We start from the raw sequence: 21,997 nt of genomic DNA on the forward strand, positions 1-21,997 counted from the left end.
GAAAAAAGATTCTTAACAAGAGGTTATAGGAGAGACATCGTCTCAAATGCCCGCAAGCAGGTGGAAAAGAAAAACAGGAACCAACTACTTAGGAGAAAGAAAGAGAAAAAGAAATTGACCACAAATAAGATAAGATTTATTACGCCGTACGGTGTAGCAAGTACGGATTTGTATAAAATATTGAACAAGCACGGGCACCTCTTAATTGAAGATACCAGCTTACATGAGAAAATAGGGCCTAAACCCTCAATCACTTTCAGTAAAGGAAAGACGTTGAGACAAGTACTGTGTCCTAGTTACATTCCCCATAAAAAATCAAATACGTGGTTTCCAACAGCACGAAGGGGTTTTTTCAAGTGTGGGGGCTGCAACATTTGTTGTTTTGCAATGAACAAAAAGACACAATTTCAATATAACAGCCCTAAAACACACAACATAAATCATTTTATAAACTGTAACACTACCTACACAGTCTACTGCCTAAAATGTATTTGTAATCAAATATATATAGGCAGCACAATAAGACCCTTAAAGGAGAGAATCCAGGAACACATCCGAGCCATACGAAATAACAATATGCAGTATCCTTTTGCAGTACATTTTAACCCCTTCGACGCTCATGACGAGCCCAGCTCGTCATGGAGTTTCCATTGATTTCAATGGAAATTACATGGAAGATCATCAGGTACCTTAGCAACCAAGTGGTTAATACCAAACATGCACACAATGAACTACACAGGATAGGTTTTCATGGCATAGATGTTGCAGTGGCAGGTGCAAGAGGAGGAGATAGGAATCGTAAGCTGCGCCAAATGGAAAGTAAATGGATTATCTCTCGAAGGGCGGTTGAAATGGGCGCAAACATAGACAAGGAGAATTGTGAATTTCTGTAAGCATATGGCAGTGCTTGCCAGATAAATAATGTGTCCTTGCCATATGTGGCAGCACTTATCAAGAGGATGAGGTCCTGTAAATCTCGAAAAGATTACGGTAAGAACCATTGAGAGACTGGGCGACGCCTAACATGATGATTGGCCAATACAGATAAATATATATACAACTGTGAATGGGATTACAAGATAATATTCAAAATAGAGATGAATGGTACAGCAGCGTTAGAAAGGGATAATGTGCTAGGTATAGAATAAAAGCTCCGCCAATAAGAGATGAATTTACATTACATATTACAAGGTGAACAGAATGCAATAATGGTTTGTACTTGAAAAATATGTTAAATCGTATATGGTAGGTGTATACAGGGATATATATTATTAGGGATGACTGTATATATATATAACATAAATTGGAACAACTAGTAATATGAATTGACTTGTGCATATGTGTGTAAAGGCTAAAATACATATTGCTTGGATGAATATTGATACATAACATTGAAATCTAAGAGGAAAGAAGAAAAAATATGTGGATCTATTTGGGCAATACAATACTGTGCAAGGTATGCTGTCATAGAATGTGTATATGTGAGATAATCGAAGGGACCCACTATATAACATGCTAGGCAAATGGGACAGCCACCAGGAATAGGTATCGATTATCCGAAGCTGTGCACGATCGGGGTTGTTGTTAGATTTGTCATGATCAATGGGCCACCACGTTTTGTTTTTAATGGTGATAAATACATAAACTAGGGCATGCGATTGAGGTTAATGTTTGGAATTAATTCACACGAGCAATATGGATTATGAAACCATATAAGATTAGTCCATGAAATTACATTCTCTATATATTCAAAGAAAGGATCATACGCTTTATTTTAATACGAATCAAACATATGGCACTGCAATTACATTCTTGGAAATGGGTAGGTTGGTCTTCATAAGATGGCCGCGATATTAGCAACCAACTGAAATAATGGTTGTGAAAATATGTCCGTCTTCGCGCTTTACACCAGGAAGCGAATGGGCTTCAAATGCGCGCGAGGGAGAAGGACAAGACGGAACCCGGTTACGCGTTTGCATCGATTTTGGGACATACATACACAGCGGAATGGTGAGTGCCGAAAACCGCTTCCACATATAATATAAAAAAACTATATGGTTAACGAGTAGAGTAAATGGGTCGAATAAATGTCGAGGGACTCTGTGACTATATTCTGATGGGTCCGCTTAAATGAATGAGTCGACTGGGGCATCGTAACTGAATAAAATTACTAGAGGAATTAGAAGTCGAGTTTAAAAGAAACGAGCTGGAGTCGGGAAACTGTCCTAGGTAATGCTAAGAGTGGACCAATATGATTGGATATACGAATGCGGAGCACGGGCTAACTTATTGTGTTATATAGCGATCATAACCACAACAAGTGGGTTGCTTAAGTTGTAAGTTGTTAGTCAGCAAGTCAGTAGGGATGCAAAGAGAGGGCCCGGTTATGTGGAACTACCAACTAAATGGATTGTTGGAAGTTCACGAAATAATATTTTAAAATAAGTGGTGAACCAAAAATATGTGGCGTTTTTTTTATATATTTCTTTTTATATTTAAAATTTAGGATGATACAATGACCGCCCCCCCCTATTTTCTTTTGATCGCAGCTGGAACTTATCATGGCTCCTTGACTGCTATATAAAAGAACAACTATATATTTTTTGCAATAAAGTAAGATTTGGACATTTGCTGCACAAACGTACGTGTAAAGGTAAGAATTGAAGAGTATTTCCATGGTCCTTTTAGATCAAATACGTATACAGACATAGAGTGCAAATGTACCTACATTGATGGGGTGTCTTTGTCATTACCATATATTATTATAGGAACAAAAGATAGAAGAATTTTGGAAAACAAGGTTCGGTGATTACGGTGTGTTCTTAGGTACGCATTACGCTTATATATATGAAATCATAGTACACTTGGGTGGGTCACTGAGCATGCGTGTTATCGGTCTCACATAGGACGCTGTTTTCACTACTTTGGGTTCAAAGGGGCATATGCGGACACTTAACATGCGAATTTTGTAGTGTCTTTGTGATAGCTTTGTGATATCGAGATGGAGATACTAATCTTGTGATAACATCTGGGATTTTGAAACGTGGTGGCTGTCCTCTCTGCATGGTTGCACACTTTGTGCATTAGCATGATAGTGTTGATAAACATGAGATATGATATTCCCCAGAGATTGTAGAGTTGCAATAAGGTGGTCATGGTAATTGTTGTGTCACTGAGGAAGAGGTGGTGATGGTAGTACACAGTGAGATCTAAATATTTGGTCAAATAATGGGAAGAATGGATTGTAATATACATATATATGTGTTTTTTATGTATGATCTACAGCCTTGAAAAAGCCCATATGGGGCGAAACGCACGTCGGCTGTGAAGAACCTGGTTTTAAAAAAGAAATAAAGTTTGTTTTGTATCTACACTACTAGATTCCTTTTGGACTAAGAATTTATATGTGAGTGCACCAATTGCACATGGATAAAAGAAACTACTGTGGATGTGCACTGATACGACCGTTTTGTTACATGGATGGGACATTCTATAAAACTTTTTGTGGTGGGCAGACTGTCCTTGGATAATGCTGTAGAAGGATAAGCATTTTACATATCATAGTTGCACTTCAGGAATATCGGATTATCCACTGAGAGATATTGTGATCATATATTAAGGAGACTAATGTTGATGTGCAGATCAATCATAGCAAATCCTTCCTTTCTTTTTTGGTTATGTTTACCCATAAATATGTTGCCAGTGTTAAAACATACTGTTTTCTATGACTACGTCTTTGTAATATTTATTCTATTTTGCGAACATTTAATTTAGAGGCAGTTTTTAGTTTTCAATCATTTTTACTGGACAAAATCACTCTTATATAGCACTGACTAATACCACATGCATATAAAAACAATTAGATGTCAAGAGTAGGAGATTTACACAACATTTATAGTAATATCAATACACTCTGTAGTCCAGCTCAGCATACGTTGAGGGTGTTGTTTAAGTGGCAGAAGGGTGCATGAATCGTAAAAGAAGTCAAACAATAGCTTAGAACAATCACAACAGTTAGCTAATTATACACGTGTAATAAGTTATAACAAATCCTTTTTGGACAGAGTTATATTGTTCAGCAGTGTGCTAGCCTTCAACAAACATTAGTTGTGGGAACCTTTCTGAAACCGGCTGCTAGCATTAAGGTTGTGCTCTGTTCCGGTTGAAAACATACATTTTCTGCAGCTTCGGTGAATATGCTTATGACTCTATTGTGAACAACATCTTTGTGGCTCCCTTCCTGCAGATATGAGGAGATTTTCTTCACTTGCTCAAGTTTTTGCAACTGAGCTAATGGGAACGTAGAGGTTGTAGTTAAAAATATATGTATTATTGTCTGTCATAGTCAACTCCTTTTTCCTAGTGACTTCCCTTTTAAGCTACTCCATCTGTTTAGGTGATCCCAAGTTGACAATGATGGTGAATGTCAATCACAGCGTTGCCACAACCTCTGGTGGGAATTTTCATCATTCGATGTCCATCTACTGGAATGTGGGAAGCACCACCAGAAATCTCTATAGCAAAGAATTTCCCCAGAATGTCTCCTATATTTTTTCTCTCTGGAATAAGGAAAAAGTCTAACACTCTCACCGTACAACATTATTGAAAAACTCAAATTTATTCTCAAACAAAATCATAGAAAGTACTTCATTGTCCCTAAAGTCCTACAGTTGCTGAAAAGCACCCTTCTGGCTTCGAATATGGGAATCAGTGGAAATCATATTTGCTTTTAGCGTCTGGACTCCACTGACCTCTAAAATAGAATGTGACGTTTTCTGCAGGATCTCAGAGAGGACCATCTTCCCCTGTGTGATAGCAGTGGTATGTGGATTGCCTAGCTCTTCTGACCAAAGGGCTCTTAAGGAGAAGTAATCACTTTTTTCTTTTTGACCTATTTTTAGGAGGCATAACTAAGAAAGCTTTGTGGGCCACTGAAATGAGCACTCCACACTCGCAATGCTCACTCATCGAGTGCGAGGCGTCCACCAAACATGGCTTTGGTTCACAACCTTGCACAGCTCATTAGTGCTCACAATTGTAAGTAGGCTTACAACAAGCATCAGCTTTGTGTCTCTAAACTTTGCATCTGATAATCACACCCAATTCTCTTCGGTGTCATAACGTGTGTCTCAGGCCTCACCCTTTGAAACAGATTTAAAGCTGGCCTCTTATATTGGTAACTTTCCCAACAACTGGAAGACCCATGGCTAAATGCATTATATGGAGGACTCACTGTAATGAATACCATTTTGAAGGAGCATCTATGTGTCCAAGGGAGGACTGCTTCCCTGTTGAGTGCTGGACTGCCAGTGCAGTCAGCAACTTCACACAATGGTTAGTAAAGAGTTCAGCAATGTAAACCTCGTTCGTTACTGCAGTGGCTACGGCTCTGCATCATGACCTTAAAGAGGTAACCGGGATGATCTGATTGTGAAGCCGGCAGACAAGGGTGGGGGAATAATCCTACAAGATAAGGTGGACTAGGATCGTGAGGTACTCAGACAACTGAATAATCCGGTACACTATAAAAAACTTGTATGTGACCCAACATCTAGAATACAGAAGGAGATACTATCTTTGACCACATTAGGCTTAGACGGGTTGTGGCTAAGTAAAAAGGAGTTCAAATATATGAATAAAAAAAGATTACACCATTCCAGCGTTCTATATGCTACCAAAAATTCATAAGCACAGTGAACACCCTCCAGGTTGACCAATTGTGGCAGGTTGTCAGTCAATACTCCAGCCTTTAGCTGAATATGTTGACCACTTCATCAAACCTTTTGTTGCCTTGACAAAATCATATAGTCAGGATAGCAGGGATGTAATTGTAAAATTGGAAGCCCAAATGTATGATCCACTCTCTAATATCCTAGCTACTATGGATATAGAGAGTCTCTATACAAACATCCCCCAGAGGGAAGCTCTGAAGGTTATTAGTGATGGCCTAGAAGAACGCACACGTCCACATCAGGTCCCCACTGACTTTATAGTTGGGTGTGCAAGAATAGCGCTTGAAGAAAATTATTTTCTATTTGGAACTGACTTCTATGGCCAACAAAAAGGTGTGGCCATGGGCGCGATTTTCGCTCCGGATATAGCGAATCTATGTTATGTTATGTTAAAACTATTTATACCGCGCTCGGTCACCAAACGGTTTCATAGCGCTCATAACAAATGCGGAGAGCAGGAACGGGGGATTACTCAAACGCTGACTGAAAGAGGAAGGTTTTCAACATCCGGCGGAAGCAATCATAGGTTGGGCAGTGTCGGAAGGCAGACGGGAGGGAATTCCAGATTTTGGGGGCCAGGAAAGAAAAACAAAGACCACCATGCTTTTTACGTTTGATTTTAGGAATAACTAGAAGATTGTGTGAAGTGGAACGGAGATCTCTCAGGGGTACATATTGCTTCAGACAAGAAGAGATGAAGACAGGAGCTTGATCAGACAGAGCTTTGAAAATTGTACAACCAAGTTTAAAGGTGCAACGCTTAGCCACCGGGAGCCAATGAAGGCTCTGCAACAGTGGCGAAACGTGCTGGTGTTTAGGCTGATGGTAAACTAGGCGTGCTGCCTGATTTTGCACCAGCTGCAACCTGTGAAGATGGTAAGCCGGAATTCCCACGTACAGAGTGTTGGCATAGTCAATTCTGGACGTAACGAGAGCCATGATGACAAGTATAAGTGCATCTCTGGTGAGGAACCTACTGATTTTGCGTATCCTATGCAGATGGAAGAAGCAGGATGATGTGACAGCATTTATCTGAGGCCTCATAGATAAGTCGCCAGAGATGACTACGCCCAAGCTCTTCACTGAATTGACGGGGCTAACTTCGAAGAAAGGGTGATCTACAACAATAACCCTTATGAGATCCATCTGAAACACTCTTTAAGGTATATAGATGACGTGTGCATGATATGGAATGGAACACATGAAACACTGCAAGAGTTCCACCACTGGCTGAATGAACAAGATGAAAATTTACAATTTACACTGGAATGTAACAACAAAATCATTAATTTCCTAGATCTGTCCATCCAAAGTAGCAATGGCACCCTATCCATGAGTCTATACACTAAACCTACGGCGAGGAATACCCTGTTGAAATACAGTAGTTATCACCCTCGTAATCTCCGGGATAACCGCCCTTTTGGGCAGTTCTTACGCATTCGTCGTAACTGCACCAAAAGGGAGGACTATTTTCGTGAAGCGAGAACTTTACAAACTAAGTTGATCATGAGATCGTATCCATACAGACTGGTTAAGAAAGCAATGAAGCGGGCCTGGTACTACGATCGAGGCGCCCTACTTAGTATAAAAGAAAAATCTGGAAAGGAACCTCCACAACCGTTAACTTGTGTGATGACCTTTGGGTCAGAATCCAATCAAATAACAAAAATCATCAAACACAACTGGCATTTGATGAAAAAAGTAGAGCCTCGCTTCGCTTTCAAAAGAGGGCGGAATTTGCGTGATCATCTGGTGCGGGCCTATAAAGAACCAGCCCCCATCACGATACAGACACAGTGGGGTTTGCCACCAATTACAGGTCACTATCCTTGCGGCAGCTGCACTGCATGCGCCACAACCAGTGCAATGAAGGTTTGGAATTTAAATGGTAATGAGATTAAACTGTACCATCATTCGAATTGTCACACTAAAAACGTGATTTACTGTATACAGTGTCCCTGCTTGTTGATATATATTGGTAAAACTACGCAAGAGGTTAAAAATCGAGTGTTACAACATCAATCTCGCATAAGATGCAATATACTTACTGCACCTCTTGTCGAACATTATCAACAAATGTCACATGCACCACAAGATATGAAATGGTTTGTACTTGAAGTTGTGAAATGTACCAAACGCCATCATAATGTAGATCGTATAATCACCTTGATGGAAAACAAGTGGATCTGGAGATGCAAATCAGTGGAACAGGGGTTGAATTCTGTAATTGAATGGCATACTTTGGCCACACTACAATAAGAACATCAGGTTTTGGTGTGTACATTGGTCGTTCAGAACATGAGTTGAATTGGTACTTAAGGGCTGGTACTTCATGAAGGTACAGCTAAAGTTAGTGTCTGTTTGAATTACTTTCTGTCTAATTAGTGAGAACACTTTTTTCATAAATAAGCCTTTTTGCTAGGGAGCCTTTATGGTATGGATCGATATAGGAATAATCCATGTTTAACATGGACCTATATACCGTTCCAAAATGGCGGCCGTTTTTACTATGTTTTTACGATGTTTGAATTTGGCCGTCTTTAAGGTGCAAATAGAATGAGTTGATTGGAAACGGCCCCATATAGAAATGTCTGTCATGAATACGGAATTTAACAGCTGTGGAAAGTCATTAATGTAGTGATCGAGTATGACCCCAAGAGCACAACTAACTTTCAAAGATGGCTGTGATGTTGATAGCAGATCCCACGTGATCTTCCTCGAGTGAGGTTAAGGGTCGCGGTAAGCCGGTTTGGCGTATTCGCCTGATTGTTACTGGCAGGACACGGATTTAGAACGTGGAGAACTCCAACTACTAAAGTAAGTGGATCTAAACTTAAGGCTCCCGCTGAATTTGTTGATATGATTTGAGTGCCTGTCGGGCCACTAAGAGTTAACAACTCTGTACATTTTTGATTTTCAGGCGATTGATACGCTATTGTGGAGCCTCGATGTAAGTATGGTTAACAGACCTTTCACATGCACTTATTTGTGGTGTTTGTACTTTACATAAGTATGGACAGTCAGAGAAGGGTTATATTTATGATTCTATTGTCATTTACAGATCATATTAAAGACATTGGTGATTGTTGTAAGTATTTAGAGGCTACTCTCCTATGGCTGTGTTAGTGTTGTACCACTACTGAGGATATTGATATTGGCATTGCGCTATATTATATTCCCTATGTCCAGTAGATCAGAGGACATTAAAGTTACGTGGAGAATCTGAACTTCCGGCTGGAAGTGAATGGTAAAGTTATTATATAATTTCATATGGTTATTAGAATTGATTGGATTATAGCACACTTTGCACTTATGTCGATGGGCATGTTTGGGAACACTTTGGGTGTTGATCACTTGGTTGGTTTCAAAGTGAGTTGACGATACCTCTTATGCAGGGAATTTAAGGTTTTCCTTCTTTTTGATTGTATTTATTTGTAGATATTGATGTGCAACTTGTCCGTCCTGATGATGGTCCCAAGGATTGTATAGACCAACAGGGGACCGAAACATCGACAGTTAAACACTGTTTCGCAAATATAAAGATTATTGTTATGACCTCAAATGGGTTCATTGATTTTCAAAATTGAATGAGATATATGGTCTTTTGACTGGTCCATATGAAGGAGCGAAAAGTGGGTTTTGTACTACCGATAATTAAATGCAAATATTGGAGTAGTATGTATGTTGCCATATTTCAGCTTTAAAAATTGTGAATAAATAACACGACAAATTGTATTTCCTGCATTTTGCTTATTGAAGATCACTGTTTGGTGACTGAATTTTATCAACTGAAGTATTATGAAACAAATCCTGTGAAGGCACATTCTGTTGTTGTAACTTAAAGAGGTAAAAGCACCAAAGACCTATAAAAAGATGGTCTTTACGCCGTTTTATTTCAGGTAGTCTTAGATGTGAAAATTTAGGGTAGAGGAAAGGGTTAACTCTAGAAGTGTTTATGATAATTGCCGAAGACATTGGATTAGATAAACCATTGTCATATTAAGAAGCAAAACAACCAGCAGCTACATTTCTCCATTGTGAAAGCATTTTGTGTATGATGATTTTACCTTTTTATACTGAATGTCTACATCTGCTGATGGAGTCTCCACCATTGTCTTCTTCTTTGATGATCCACTACCTGATGAAAACAAATAATTTTATGTGATCTAGTGAGCACCACCAAACGGGTCAATACAGATGGTCATTTTGTGACAACAAAATCCTCATTTACAGTTCTGGTCTCTTTCCCCAAGCCGGTCTTTGAGAATGAAAAAGTTCCCTACGCTACAGCAATGTCAGTTGTTCTCTTGATAAAGATTGCCCTTCAATCCCCATTTTGGATTTAATGGCTTGAATAACAGTCCCTGCGAAACCTTTGAGAAAAAGTTATGGAATAAAGCTCTTTGCGTGCTGTATGCAGAGTATGCACAAGTTGGCCAAGGTGGACCACTACTGAGTGACAGAAATATAAAAGAGAGGCAATGTAGTCACCCATCCAAACAGGATGAGCTCTGATGGCATTATCATACAAGTAAAGCATGACACAATGAAACTGCTCACAATTTTGGCAGATAAGGGAACAGAGGACAGGGGGACAAAGTAACTGCTCAAGAACTGCCTAATGTGGTCAGTTGGGGAAGCCATGTCTAAGTTTCAGCCAACTGCTTACCTACTGATCGACCCACCTCACTATCAAAAAAGTAAAGACTGAACTGGTGCTAATTGGAACAGAGACTTTGAAACTTGATCTTGTGGAGCACTTATTGTAGTATTATTTTGGAACAAATACAATGTTTCAAACAGACATGTACCCAGGCAGACCCCTATGAACTGAAGGAGCTAAAAAGAAATTGAATGATGTATGTCAGACAACACAATCACACTCAGATAAAGGAAATGGGTTACCTGGCACTTGCATTATTCACTGCTCAGGTAGATAAAGATGAACATACATCCCTTTGAACTATGAGAGGTGCACCACCTCCTTCTCAACATCACCACTGCCACTATTACATTTGTCAATGTTATTAGGCATGACTTCCATGTGTAGGGGCCAAAAATGGTAAAGGGGATCTCAGATTATTTTTCTATTTGTGTGTGAGACAAATCGGGTGTGCCAAGTAGCACATTCATTTCTAGGCCACAGGTAGATTATTCTCATATTGATGGGTACCATATAGCTGGGCAATCTGGATCGTTTTCAACTTTCCTTCTTTTAGAAATGAAATGAATGAAAATTCCATTTGTATAGCGCATAACCACCCGAAGGCCTCGCAGCGCTAGGGACTGAATTCTGTGTGCGACTGCAGGGAGGGATTAATGCGCTTTTGAGAACAGATGGGTTTTCAATTCCTTCCTAAATGACATCAGGTTGCTGTTTTTCCTGAGGGACAGGGGCAGGGAGTTCCATGCCTTCGCCGCCGAATAGGTGAAAGAGCGGCCGCCCCATCTGGCTCTCTTGATTTTTACTTTGGTTGCTAGGTGCAGTGAGGCTGAACGTAGGGTTCTGCGTGGCACATACGGCGGTATTAGAGGGTACAGTACTGCCGGGCCAGTTTGATGAAGGGATTTGTGCAGGATGCACATGGCCTTGAATAATGTTCTCGAGGCCACTGGAAGCCAGTGAAGCTCCTTTAGGGCAGTTCTCGCCGACTGCCAGCGAGGGATATTAAACAGTAGGCGGGCGGCGCAGTTTTGAGTGACCTGCAGTTTTTTTGTCACTGTTGCCGGGGCCCCAAGATATAAAACATTTCCGTAGTCCAGGCGGGAGAGAATCAGGGCCTGGACCATGACCCTCCTAGCCTGGAATGGGAGCAGGGGGAGCACTTTCCGGAGCATTTTCATTAGCCCCACGCATACCGAGGCGGTGATAGTAGCTTGAGACGAGAAGTCTAGCGCTCTGTCCAACCAGACTCCCAGACTCTTTATCTGCTCTTTAGGAGGGGGGGGGGAGTACCGAATTTTAGAATTGGATGGTGGCCTCACAGCAAATTGTCTTGGGGGTGTAAAAAGCCAACAATTTCCACAGGACTCAACACGTTTTTTCCTTTTATTCTAGATATCAAGTCCAGTTCATGAGACCTCATCCATCAGAGATCAGAGCTACTCCAGCATCCAGCTCCAACTCCCACAGTTCATATCATTACATTCTCATCTGGAGCACTTAACCCATAACCATTCCTGAACCAAGAACATCATACCAAATACCTCCCCCGCAATACAAAACAAAACATGTTACATTCTGCATAACATTTTTCTAAATTAAATCTAATGTCAAAATGCATTACAAGTTTACACAAAATCTGCTTAAACGCAAACTTTTCCTTCTGATAGTCAGCGTTTTCTCACCATCAAGAGATCTCCCAGTGTAGGGTTCCTCAGAACTTTGCCTGCCCTCTATCACAGATTCATCATATTCTTGTCAACCATTTGTGACTAGTCCATATTGTGCAGAATGCGTCCATAGCACAACTCTACCTAAATTCCAAATGTGACGATCCTCTGTTTTAAATCATATTTTTAAACAACTTTATGGGTTGACCAAATTTGTACATCAACTCTCCTTTTCTCAGGTTCATTATTTTTACCCAATACCCGACATTTACTCTCGTACTCTTCACAGCCATCCACTTGCCAAACTTTTCTTTTCTCTTCCTAAAAATCTCCCCTTTTCACTCTATCCGCAATTCTCGCTCTATTCCTCATTCCCCAGCACTTGTTTAGTTCCCAGCATTTTTATTTTGTTTACCCATGCGGGCCAAGCATGACATTAAGGGATCTCTTCTTGAGTAACAGAAAAGGAGACTCCCGTTGATGAGTGAGGAGTTAACCTGTACATACTGACTTTCTTCTTAAGTTCCTCGACCCAATTCAAACCATTCGCCATCGCATGCCGTATACACTCCTTGATCACTTTATTAAAGCACTCAATCATTCCATTGGCTGCTTGATGATATAAGGATGTTGTTTTATGCTTAATAACCGTCTTGTTCAAGAACTCCTCAATCACCTTAGACGTTAGCTGCACACCATTGTCTGTCAGTAGAGAGACAGGAAACACTTCTCTTCATAATATTTCTTCCAAGAACAAGATAACGTCACATATTTCCACTACATTCACCACTTTCAACTCAGCCCACCGGAAAAACATCCATGTATGTGATGATGAACTTATCACCGCTCACTACCCTTATCGGACCCACAGTATCTAATACTACATCAATCCAAGAGCCTGGTATGTTTTCTCCAATCACCATAGGTTGCGTTCTACGATTCAGAATTTTATCACTTTTACCACACCCATACAATCATGTACCACTCTTTCCATCAAAAGATCCATGCCCGGCTACCAGTAAATTATTCTCAATCTTTGGTTTTAGATATGCCTGGATGGCTTTGATGGGCACCACCAATTAATCTCAACCTCACCTTTTCAGGCGGAATCAATTTGCTCTCTCTCATCTGCAAATCACCTTCCAGTGAAAGTTAATCTCTCATCTGCCAAAATCCTTTGACTTCACTACATACTTTATCTCTTTCAGACTATCCCTCCTTCAACTTGCATATTACCTCCTGCAATTGTGTATCATGTTCCTGTTCCTCCCTCCACTCATCCTCTTGAATTATGCCCCCCAAAATCATACAGACCATCACACTCCCATCACCAAATTAGTCTTCCAACACCTCACTTTCCTTAACATTTGTCTTAGCCACGCATAACCTTGAGGAACAGTCTACAATGATGTTCATAACACCATAGCACCTAAGGCAAGCCTCTGTGCCTGTCTGCGCCTGGACCGCGTCAAGCACCAGACCTCCTGGCCCTCGCGAGAACAACGACCCCCGAGGCCGCTAAAATGCAAACCTCCTCCACAAACTCAACAGCAGACGATCATCCAACTGCATCCAGGCCACACCGAAGCTCACTAACGGACCCTTCACCTGCCGTAGCTGCCACTTCACCAGCCGCCAAACTCCTGCACGTCCCACCCCTCCCGTCACAGCAGAACGCAACCACCTCAGATGCATACTACTGAACACCCGCTCCATCCGCAAGCACGCCATCGAACTCTGGGACCTTCTCGACTCTGCCTCACCAGACGTCGCCTTCCTAACAGAGAACTGGATGAACCCCTCCTCGGCACCAGCATCGCCATAGCCATCCCTGATGGCTACAAGATCACCAGAAGGGACAGCTCAAACAGACCTAGAAGAGGAATAGCCATCGTCTACAGGAACACCGCCAGAGTCTCGACCAGCACAACAGACACCTCCGAGACCGCCGAACACCTGCACTTCCAGCTCCACACGGACCCAAACACCACGCCCAGAGGTACTCTGGTTTACAGACCCCCGAACCCTGGCCACTATTCATCGACGCCATCGCCGACATAGTTAGCACGCACACTCTCGCCTCCACAGACTACATCCTGCTCGGAGACCTGAATTTTCACCTCGAGAACGCCAACAACAGCAACTCCGTCTCTCTGCTGGACAACCTCAGACTCAAACAGCTCGCCACGACCTCCACCCACACGCCGGACACACGCTCGACCCCATCCTCTCCGCCAGCAACCACGTCTCCTTCAGCCACACCACCGATCTCCACTGGACAAACCGCCACTGCGTTCACTTCACCTTCAAGAAACCCACCTCACACCACCACCCGCAACTAATCCCCTACAGCAGCTGGAAGAAGGTCACCAAAGACGAAGCTCATCACCACTCTCACCTGGGACACCACAGACACAGCCGCCCCCAACCTCAGGCAATGGATCGATGACTGCGCCAACACCCTCGCCCCGACCAAAAATCCCTCAAACAAACGCACCAACTCGAAGACTCGAGAAAAAGTGGTGCCACGAACGGACTCCGGACAACAACGCTGCCCTAAAGAACGTCAACCGCAAGCACCACCAAATCATTCGAGCCACCAAAAGGAGCTCCTTCAAGGAACGCAGACCACAACGCACACAACAGCAAAGAGCACTTCAAAATCGTGAAGGATCTCTCCAACCCCAGCTCCAACTGCATCCCGCAGTCACACGACCTATGCGACTCCCTAGCCACCTTATTTCACTGCAATATTCAGGACATCCACAACAGCTTCAACGCCCAAACCCCTCCTGCAACCACCAACACCGCAGACTCACCACCCGCCAGCCTCACCAGCCGCTTGCTCTCCTTGGCCAACGACACCATCAAGATCATGAACACCATCCACTCAGGCTCACCATCCGACCCCTGCCCTCACCTCATCTTAAACAAAGCAGACCGCATCATTGCACCCCAACTCCGGAATATCATCAACAACTCCTTCGAGACCGCCACCTTCCCGGAAAGCTGGAAGCACGCTGAGATCAACGCCCTACTCAAAAAACCCACAGCGGACCCAAAGGACCTCAAGAATTTCCAGCCCATCTCCCTGCTCCCGTTCCCAGCTAAAGTAATCGAAAAGATCATCAACAGGCAACTGACCCACTACCTCGAGGATAACAACATCACGGACCTGTTCCAATCGTGATTCCGCAGCAAGCACAGCACCAAAACCACCCTCATCGCTGCCACAGATGACATCAGGACCCTACTGGACAACGGCAAAACCATGGCCCTTATCCCCCTGGACCACTCGGCTGTCTTCAACACCATATGCCACCACACCCTAGGCACACGCCTTCATGACGCAGGAATAAGCGACAAAGCCCAGGACTGGACCACCTCCTTCCTCAGCGACAGAACCCAGAGGGTACGCCTCCCCCATTCCGTTCCGAAGCCATCAAGATCATTTGCGGCATGCCCCAAAGATCTTCTCTCAGCCATACCCTTTTCAACATCTACGTGGCTCCGCTTACCAACATCGTCCGCACACGCAGCCTCAACATCGTTTCCTACGCCGACGACACTCAGCTGATCCTCTCACTCACAAAGAACCCCGCCACCGCCAAAACAAACCTCCACGAAGGAACAAGGGCCTTCTCCTACTTGATGCAGAACAGCCGCCTCAAACTTAACTCAGACAAGACAGAGGTCCTCACCCTGGGCTCCTCCCCCTCCGCCTGGGACGACTCTTGGTGGCCAGCCGCCCTGGGAGCGGCACCCACACCCACCAACCACGCACGCAACCTGGGGATCATCCTGGACTCATCACTCTCTATGACCCAGCAAGTCAACGCCATCTCCTCCTCCTGCTTCAACACCCTCTGCATGCTTCGTAAGATCTACAGGTGGATACCCACCGGAACCAAAAGGACGGTCACTCAGGCCCTCTTCAGTAGCAGACTGGACTACGGCAACGCCCTCTACGCAGGAACTACAGCCAAACTCCTGAAAAGACTCAAGCGAATACAGAACGCCTCAGCACAACTCATCATCGAAATACACCGCCACTCCCACACCAACGCCCACTTGAGAGACCTGCACTGGCTCCCAGTCAACAAAAGGATCACCTTCAAACTCCTCACCCATGCTCACAAAACACTCCACAACGCCAGACCAGCATACCTCAACAAACGCCTCACCTTCTACACCCTGAACCGCCATCTTCGCTCCGCTGAGCTCGTTGCCGTCCCACGCTTCTGCAGGACCACCACCGGCGGAAGATTCTTCTCCTACCTCGCCGCCAAGACCTGGGACACCCTTCCCTCACAGCTGGGCCAGACCCAGGACCTGCTGACCTTCAGAAGACTCCTCAAGACCTGGTTGTTCGAGCAGTAGCTGCCCCCCCCACCTTCCTTCAGCGCCTTGACCCCTCGCGGGTGCGTAGTGCGCTTTACAAATGATTGATTGATTGATTGACACCAGGTACATAAGAAACCATGAAATCAAACTCAGCTTATGATCTGTTTTTACTTGAAAGGACTTCCCCACAAGGACTTTCTTTAGCCTCCTTACCGCCCAATAAACAGCCAAAGCCTCCTTCTCTAAGATTGAATAATTAGACTCAGCTCCACATAATGCTCTAGGCGTGAATAACATTGTGCTGACTTTCTGATCAGACACCTGCTCCAACACTGCCCCTAGCACTTTTGTGCCGGCATTCATTCTCAAGACAGTTTGAGTACCTGGTTTGAAGCTACACAAATTAGAAGACTTACACAGATTATGCTTCACTTCCAGAAACTCCTTTTCAAACATTTTTGAACATGTGAACTCCACACAATTTTTTAACAACTCCCTTATGTTACTATATCCCTCATCAAAGCCAGGAACAAATCTGCTATAGAGTTCGGCAGTTCCTAAAAACTTCCCCAGCTCATCCTTAGAAGAAGGACTTAGCATGTCTTTGATGGTACTTACCAAGTCCTCCTTAGGCCGAATTCCCTCTGCTGTAATTAGTGTCCAAGATACACAATCGCTGACACTCAAAATTTGCACTGTTTATGCTTTAAAGTCAGCCCATTCTCACTCAGTATTTTCAAAACTTCACATACCATCATATCATGCTCCTCCTGAGTCCTTTCATGCACCAACATATCATTGATATATCTTTACGCCAACAACGCCCTCCAGTACATACTCCATAGCTCTCTGAAAAATGGCAGAGGCAAAACTCAAACCAATAGGCATTCATACATATTTGTAAGGATCAAAAGGTGTGAAGAATGAGGTTAGCGCTTGTGACTGTGGATGTATTATCTGGTGGTACACAGAGGTCAGATCTAATGAAGTAAAGTATTTGATTCCATTAAGAAAACATCGATTTCTGTGATATTTGGTAGAGGATAGCAATCTACTGGCATAGCCTTATTTAACTCCCTCATGTCCACACAAAGTCTAGCTTCCCCAGTTCCCATCCGAGCCATCATTACCGGCGATAACTATTCAGTTGCCTCTTCCTCTTGAATCTCTCCAGATTCCCTCAACTAAACCAATTATTTTTTTCAGCACATCCTTAACCATTAGAGGTACAATCCTCACTTTTCCCACCTCTGTCACAGGAGCTCACTGCAAAAAAAATGGTTTAATTGCTGGCGTAGTAAACTGTGGATGTAGATGCCCTCCCTCACAGAGTCAAATGACGAGGAATGAAATTCAAGCAATTGCTGGTCGCGCTACGACATCCAAGTACTTATGTGAGAAACTGGCTCTTTAATCACAAGTCTCATTTCCCGACAATGCGTCCAATCCTAAAATAAGATGGCCACCTACGTGATGTGCTGATGCGCACTCCAGCCTTTGACCTCACGTCAGGCATTCCAACATGCTTGTGAGTGTCGCTCTTGTGCGTGGAGAAAGAAGGAGTCTGTAAAGAGCTAGCTGACTCGTGCAGTGAAGCAGAAGGTGTGAAACACTCAAACTAACACACACGGTGGAGCATGCAACAAGCTGTGCGCTTGAGATGCAGTTGTCAGGTAGATCCTTGCAGCACCCTGCACTCGGCCTGCGCCCGATCCGGTTGCCAAAGTCCCAATATGCAGCAAATTAGAATAGAAGCCGCACTCACCTGCAATGGTCTGAGTAAGGATTAAGGCACCAATTATTTAGAATTTTGCTGTAAGTGTCCGGTCACATAGCCCTTTTCATGATGTCAATGTCAATAAAAAATCCTTGATGTTGAGTTCTGAAGCGTAGATTGTTACCTACAGTCGTCACCACTGTGAAAAGGCAACAATTTCCACAGGACTCAATATGTAATTATTTGAGATATCATGCCCAGTATATGAGACCCTATCCATTAGAGGTTAGAGCTACTCTAGCAACCAGCTTCAAGTCCCACAGTTCAAATCATTAAAATCTCATCTGGAGCACTCAACCATTAATCATTCCAGAACCAACTACAATATACCACATAACTCCTAGTACAACATACCACAAGAGGGAATAACATTAGTAGAGCCCACTTCCTTGTTTGGAGTAAAGGATACTTTCACCACCCAATACATGAGCAAATTCTCAAACATTGACTGTAGGAGGTATATCTATGTTGAGCTTATCGACAAATGTCTGTGTGGAAAAGTAGAAGAAAGCCCCGTATGTGGTTTTTGGGGCCTTTTTCTCACAACATTTAGTATCAACTGATATCCTCTTCATTTTAAGAAATAACTCAATTTCTGCAGCCACCCTCTCACTTGTTACAAACACTGCTGTAATTCAAGTGCAAGCTACTCCCACAATTCAAGTGAAACGACTGGCACATGAAAAGTCAACACAAACCACTTCTCTCCCTCCCTGCACAGGAAGGTCTTAAGAGGAATATGTTTTCCTTAGTTCCTTTTTAAAAATTATTCGTGATTATGCAATCCTGCAGGACTGCTGAAAAAACTGATTGGCCTCACCTGCCAATAGTTACTCTGTTTGGACTCCACTTTGCAAAAACCACATTGACAGGAAAAATAAAGATGAACATTCCCAAATAAAGCATGAGTTTATGCTGGAAAGCCCAGCAAACACGGTCAAAACAACTCTTAGTGTATGGTGAGTTGATGGTAAGACCAAGCCATAGCTAATGTGTGCTGGCTGGTGCAGTAACACCTCCATTAAATTTCAGTCATTAGGATACAAGCATTTGTAAAGATTCAATGGAAGATTGGAAAAGCCATTATTGAAGTATGTTTATGAGACATTTTACTCATAGGCAGGCAAAGTCAAATTGTCTCAAGAATGTAAGTCGGTCCCTTTGCCCTACATGTAGGGTTGAACTGGAACATTCATCACTGCGTGACCGTCACCCACAGAAGAAGATCTTGCCAGCCATGGCCGAGCAAGTTCTAGTTCAGTTCGAGTTCTGACTTTGAATTTGCTGCCTGAAACTACAAGAAGATGGATTAACCTGCTGGATCCCTGTTCTGCACCACACAGAACTGCTCTCTGAAAGACTGCTCCTGTTGCACACTTATAACTACAGCCCTGAGGACTTTGCCTTGCTTCAAAAAGGATTAAGAAGTGGACTCCCTGAAAGCAACAGATTAAAAGAGCTTGCCTGCACCATCTCCCTCAAGAAGTCCTCAGCATGGACTTTTAAGGAATTGGCCAGGTGCATTGTGAGAACTGTAGTACAGACTTCCAAGGACCATCTTAGAGCTTCTAGACCCTTGGATTTGTGTTTTGGACACTTTGAACCCTCAAGAGGAACTTCAGGAAGAAGTTCTAGAGGTTTGGAGGCACTTTTGGAAAAAGCTCCACAAGTCGACCGGTCCGCGTTGAGAGTCAAGCCGACTACCTTCAACCGTGACCCAGCCTAGATTTCAGGTTCATCCCACTGAAAGCTCTGGCACTCAAGACACTCTGGAGTTGACCGGGAGCTCCTGCTGAATCAAGCCAGTGAACCCCCTGCGAATGCATCCTGCCGTTGAGAGGAAATCCTCCGGAATTTTTTTTAAGTGTGAAGGTAAACTTTTGACAGGGGCCTCCTGCTTAGTGTATCCGACCAGGACTCCATCACGGTCGGCCTCAAACTTTAACTTTGTCCGGTCAAGCACGACCGGATGTCCCAGAATGGTGCTATAGGTTTTTAAGCACTATAAAGTAGTTAATCTTTAAAAAATCATATCTCCGGTTCCCTACATTGAATTTCTGTTGTTTTGGTATCATTTTAAAGATAAAACTATTTCCTATGTTTATAAACTGGTGTGGTATTTTTATTGTGCGTTAGTTATTTAATGTATTGGTGTATTTAAATGCTTTACGTACCTGTCTGCTGAGTTAAGCCTGCCTGCTCACAGCCAGCTACCAAGGTTTGAGCCAGGAGCTAATGTACTGAGACCTTGTCTGGGTCCTTATCTTATATTGCATGGGTGACCTTATTGCTAGTGGTGGATGCATACTTACCCCAACCAATAACCCATCCTCCAATGCTCACTACTTTAAAGCCTGCTTGCCATGCTCTTGCCACTTAATGATAGCCCAGGAAACGTTTGCTTCATGTGATCTCACCAGTCTTCCGTGATATGATAAAGAAATCTATGTTGGGATAAGCGCAACACCTCACTATAGGCAATGAATAAATCAGCCAACCTATTGAGTCAAGCTAGTCCAGCCTTTTACAGGCTGTCCATGCGCAAACCTCTAAAGTGCAGCTTGGCTGCAGTCTTCAGATATATTATCACTTGGGTGACTGCATTCACACCACTGTTCCAGGGACAAATATTCAAGTACAAAAGCACACACTTCATCTCGGTTTATACCCCAAGTGCAGCATACTTGTCAGTCTACGTTAATTAGCAGAAATGTGCTCATTTCTTTGTTCCCAAAGAGTTGAACACGTTATACAGATAGGCTCACCACTGATATGGCTGGTCACTCCCATGAGACATGAGCTGGGCCAGAGCCAGGTATTTGGCTTGAGCCTTTCCTGGTGTGCCCACCGGTAGGAAGCACAAAGTGGGCTTAAGCCGCACCTCACCACTGAGGCCAAAAGAGACTGCCATGTGCCAGCTTTTGGAAGGCGTTCTGTGCTATTCGAATGTGGCCTAATTGCACAGCACACCTGCATGCTCGTTTGAGTTGGGGCCAAGGCTCATTTGCATGCAATAGTAGAGATAAACTAAAATCATGGAATACTAGACTAGTGGCTGAGATTCATTCAAGCATGTTTTACCATAATGTTTTGGTTGGCAAAAAAACATCAAGAATCAGTATACGTTCTAGCACTCAGCACACTCTGCGTGTTCTTCTGGCTGCACCACATAAGAGGTGCTGCTCTATGTTAAGACACTGGCAAAGGCTAAGCACCGTTTGCAGAAATAGCAAAAAAAAGACAACATAAGCATGTTATTTCACGGCAAACTAACGAAACAACAGTTTTTTCTGAGCACTCGCTGTCATCTAAAGGAGATGGAAAGAAACTGTGATACTCTTAGGAAAATACTCACTTTTGAGAGAAGCGTATGGTGCTAGTTCTTGTAGGTCAGCTTTCAGTTCAGTGAGAAAGGTGTCCTCGGCTGCTGGTTGCGTGAGGTCACTGAAGTAAATCTGAGAGAGAGAGGGAGAGAGAGATGTTATATAAGGAGTCAAATATAGAGTTTGCGACCACGGAGCATGGGAAGCAACTAGGAGATTCTTGCTACAGCTGAAGCACAGGCACAGGCGTTCTACGGCATATAACCCAGACCCAGGGTTGGTTCTAGGATTTTTGGGGCCCGGGTGAAGGGGAATGAGCAAGGCCCCTCTAATTTACATAAGTGACACCTTCAGGGCTTCGGAAGCTGCTTTGTGCAGACTGATCCTGGGCCGCAGCTCCTCCTCTCTGCCACCTACAAGCACCTTCTTCACAGCTCATTTCGGGCTGAAGGTGGGTGAACAGCTTGGGGGCTGAGAGTTAAAACAGT

General features: G+C 43.3%; 1 protein-coding gene across 4 annotated transcripts in view; it reads right to left on the reverse strand.

Annotated features, from left to right (window-relative positions):
- PIK3R6 (phosphoinositide-3-kinase regulatory subunit 6) overlaps positions 1 to 21,997 on the reverse strand; it is a 745,472-nt gene that overhangs the window by 50,769 nt on the left and 672,706 nt on the right. For all 4 annotated transcript variants that reach the window (XM_078654671.1, XM_078654672.1, XM_078654670.1 and 1 more), the window contains 2 exons: positions 21,542 to 21,641; positions 9,800 to 9,870 (listed from right to left, as the gene is read on the reverse strand). In XM_078654671.1, the coding sequence (XP_078510797.1) occupies positions 9,800 to 9,870; positions 21,542 to 21,641 (171 nt within the window). The remainder of the gene's footprint in view (positions 1 to 9,799; positions 9,871 to 21,541; positions 21,642 to 21,997) is intronic.

Source organism: Lissotriton helveticus, chromosome 7, assembly GCF_964261635.1.
Source record: "Lissotriton helveticus chromosome 7, aLisHel1.1, whole genome shotgun sequence".
Classification (NCBI taxonomy): Eukaryota; Metazoa; Chordata; class Amphibia; order Caudata; family Salamandridae; genus Lissotriton; species Lissotriton helveticus.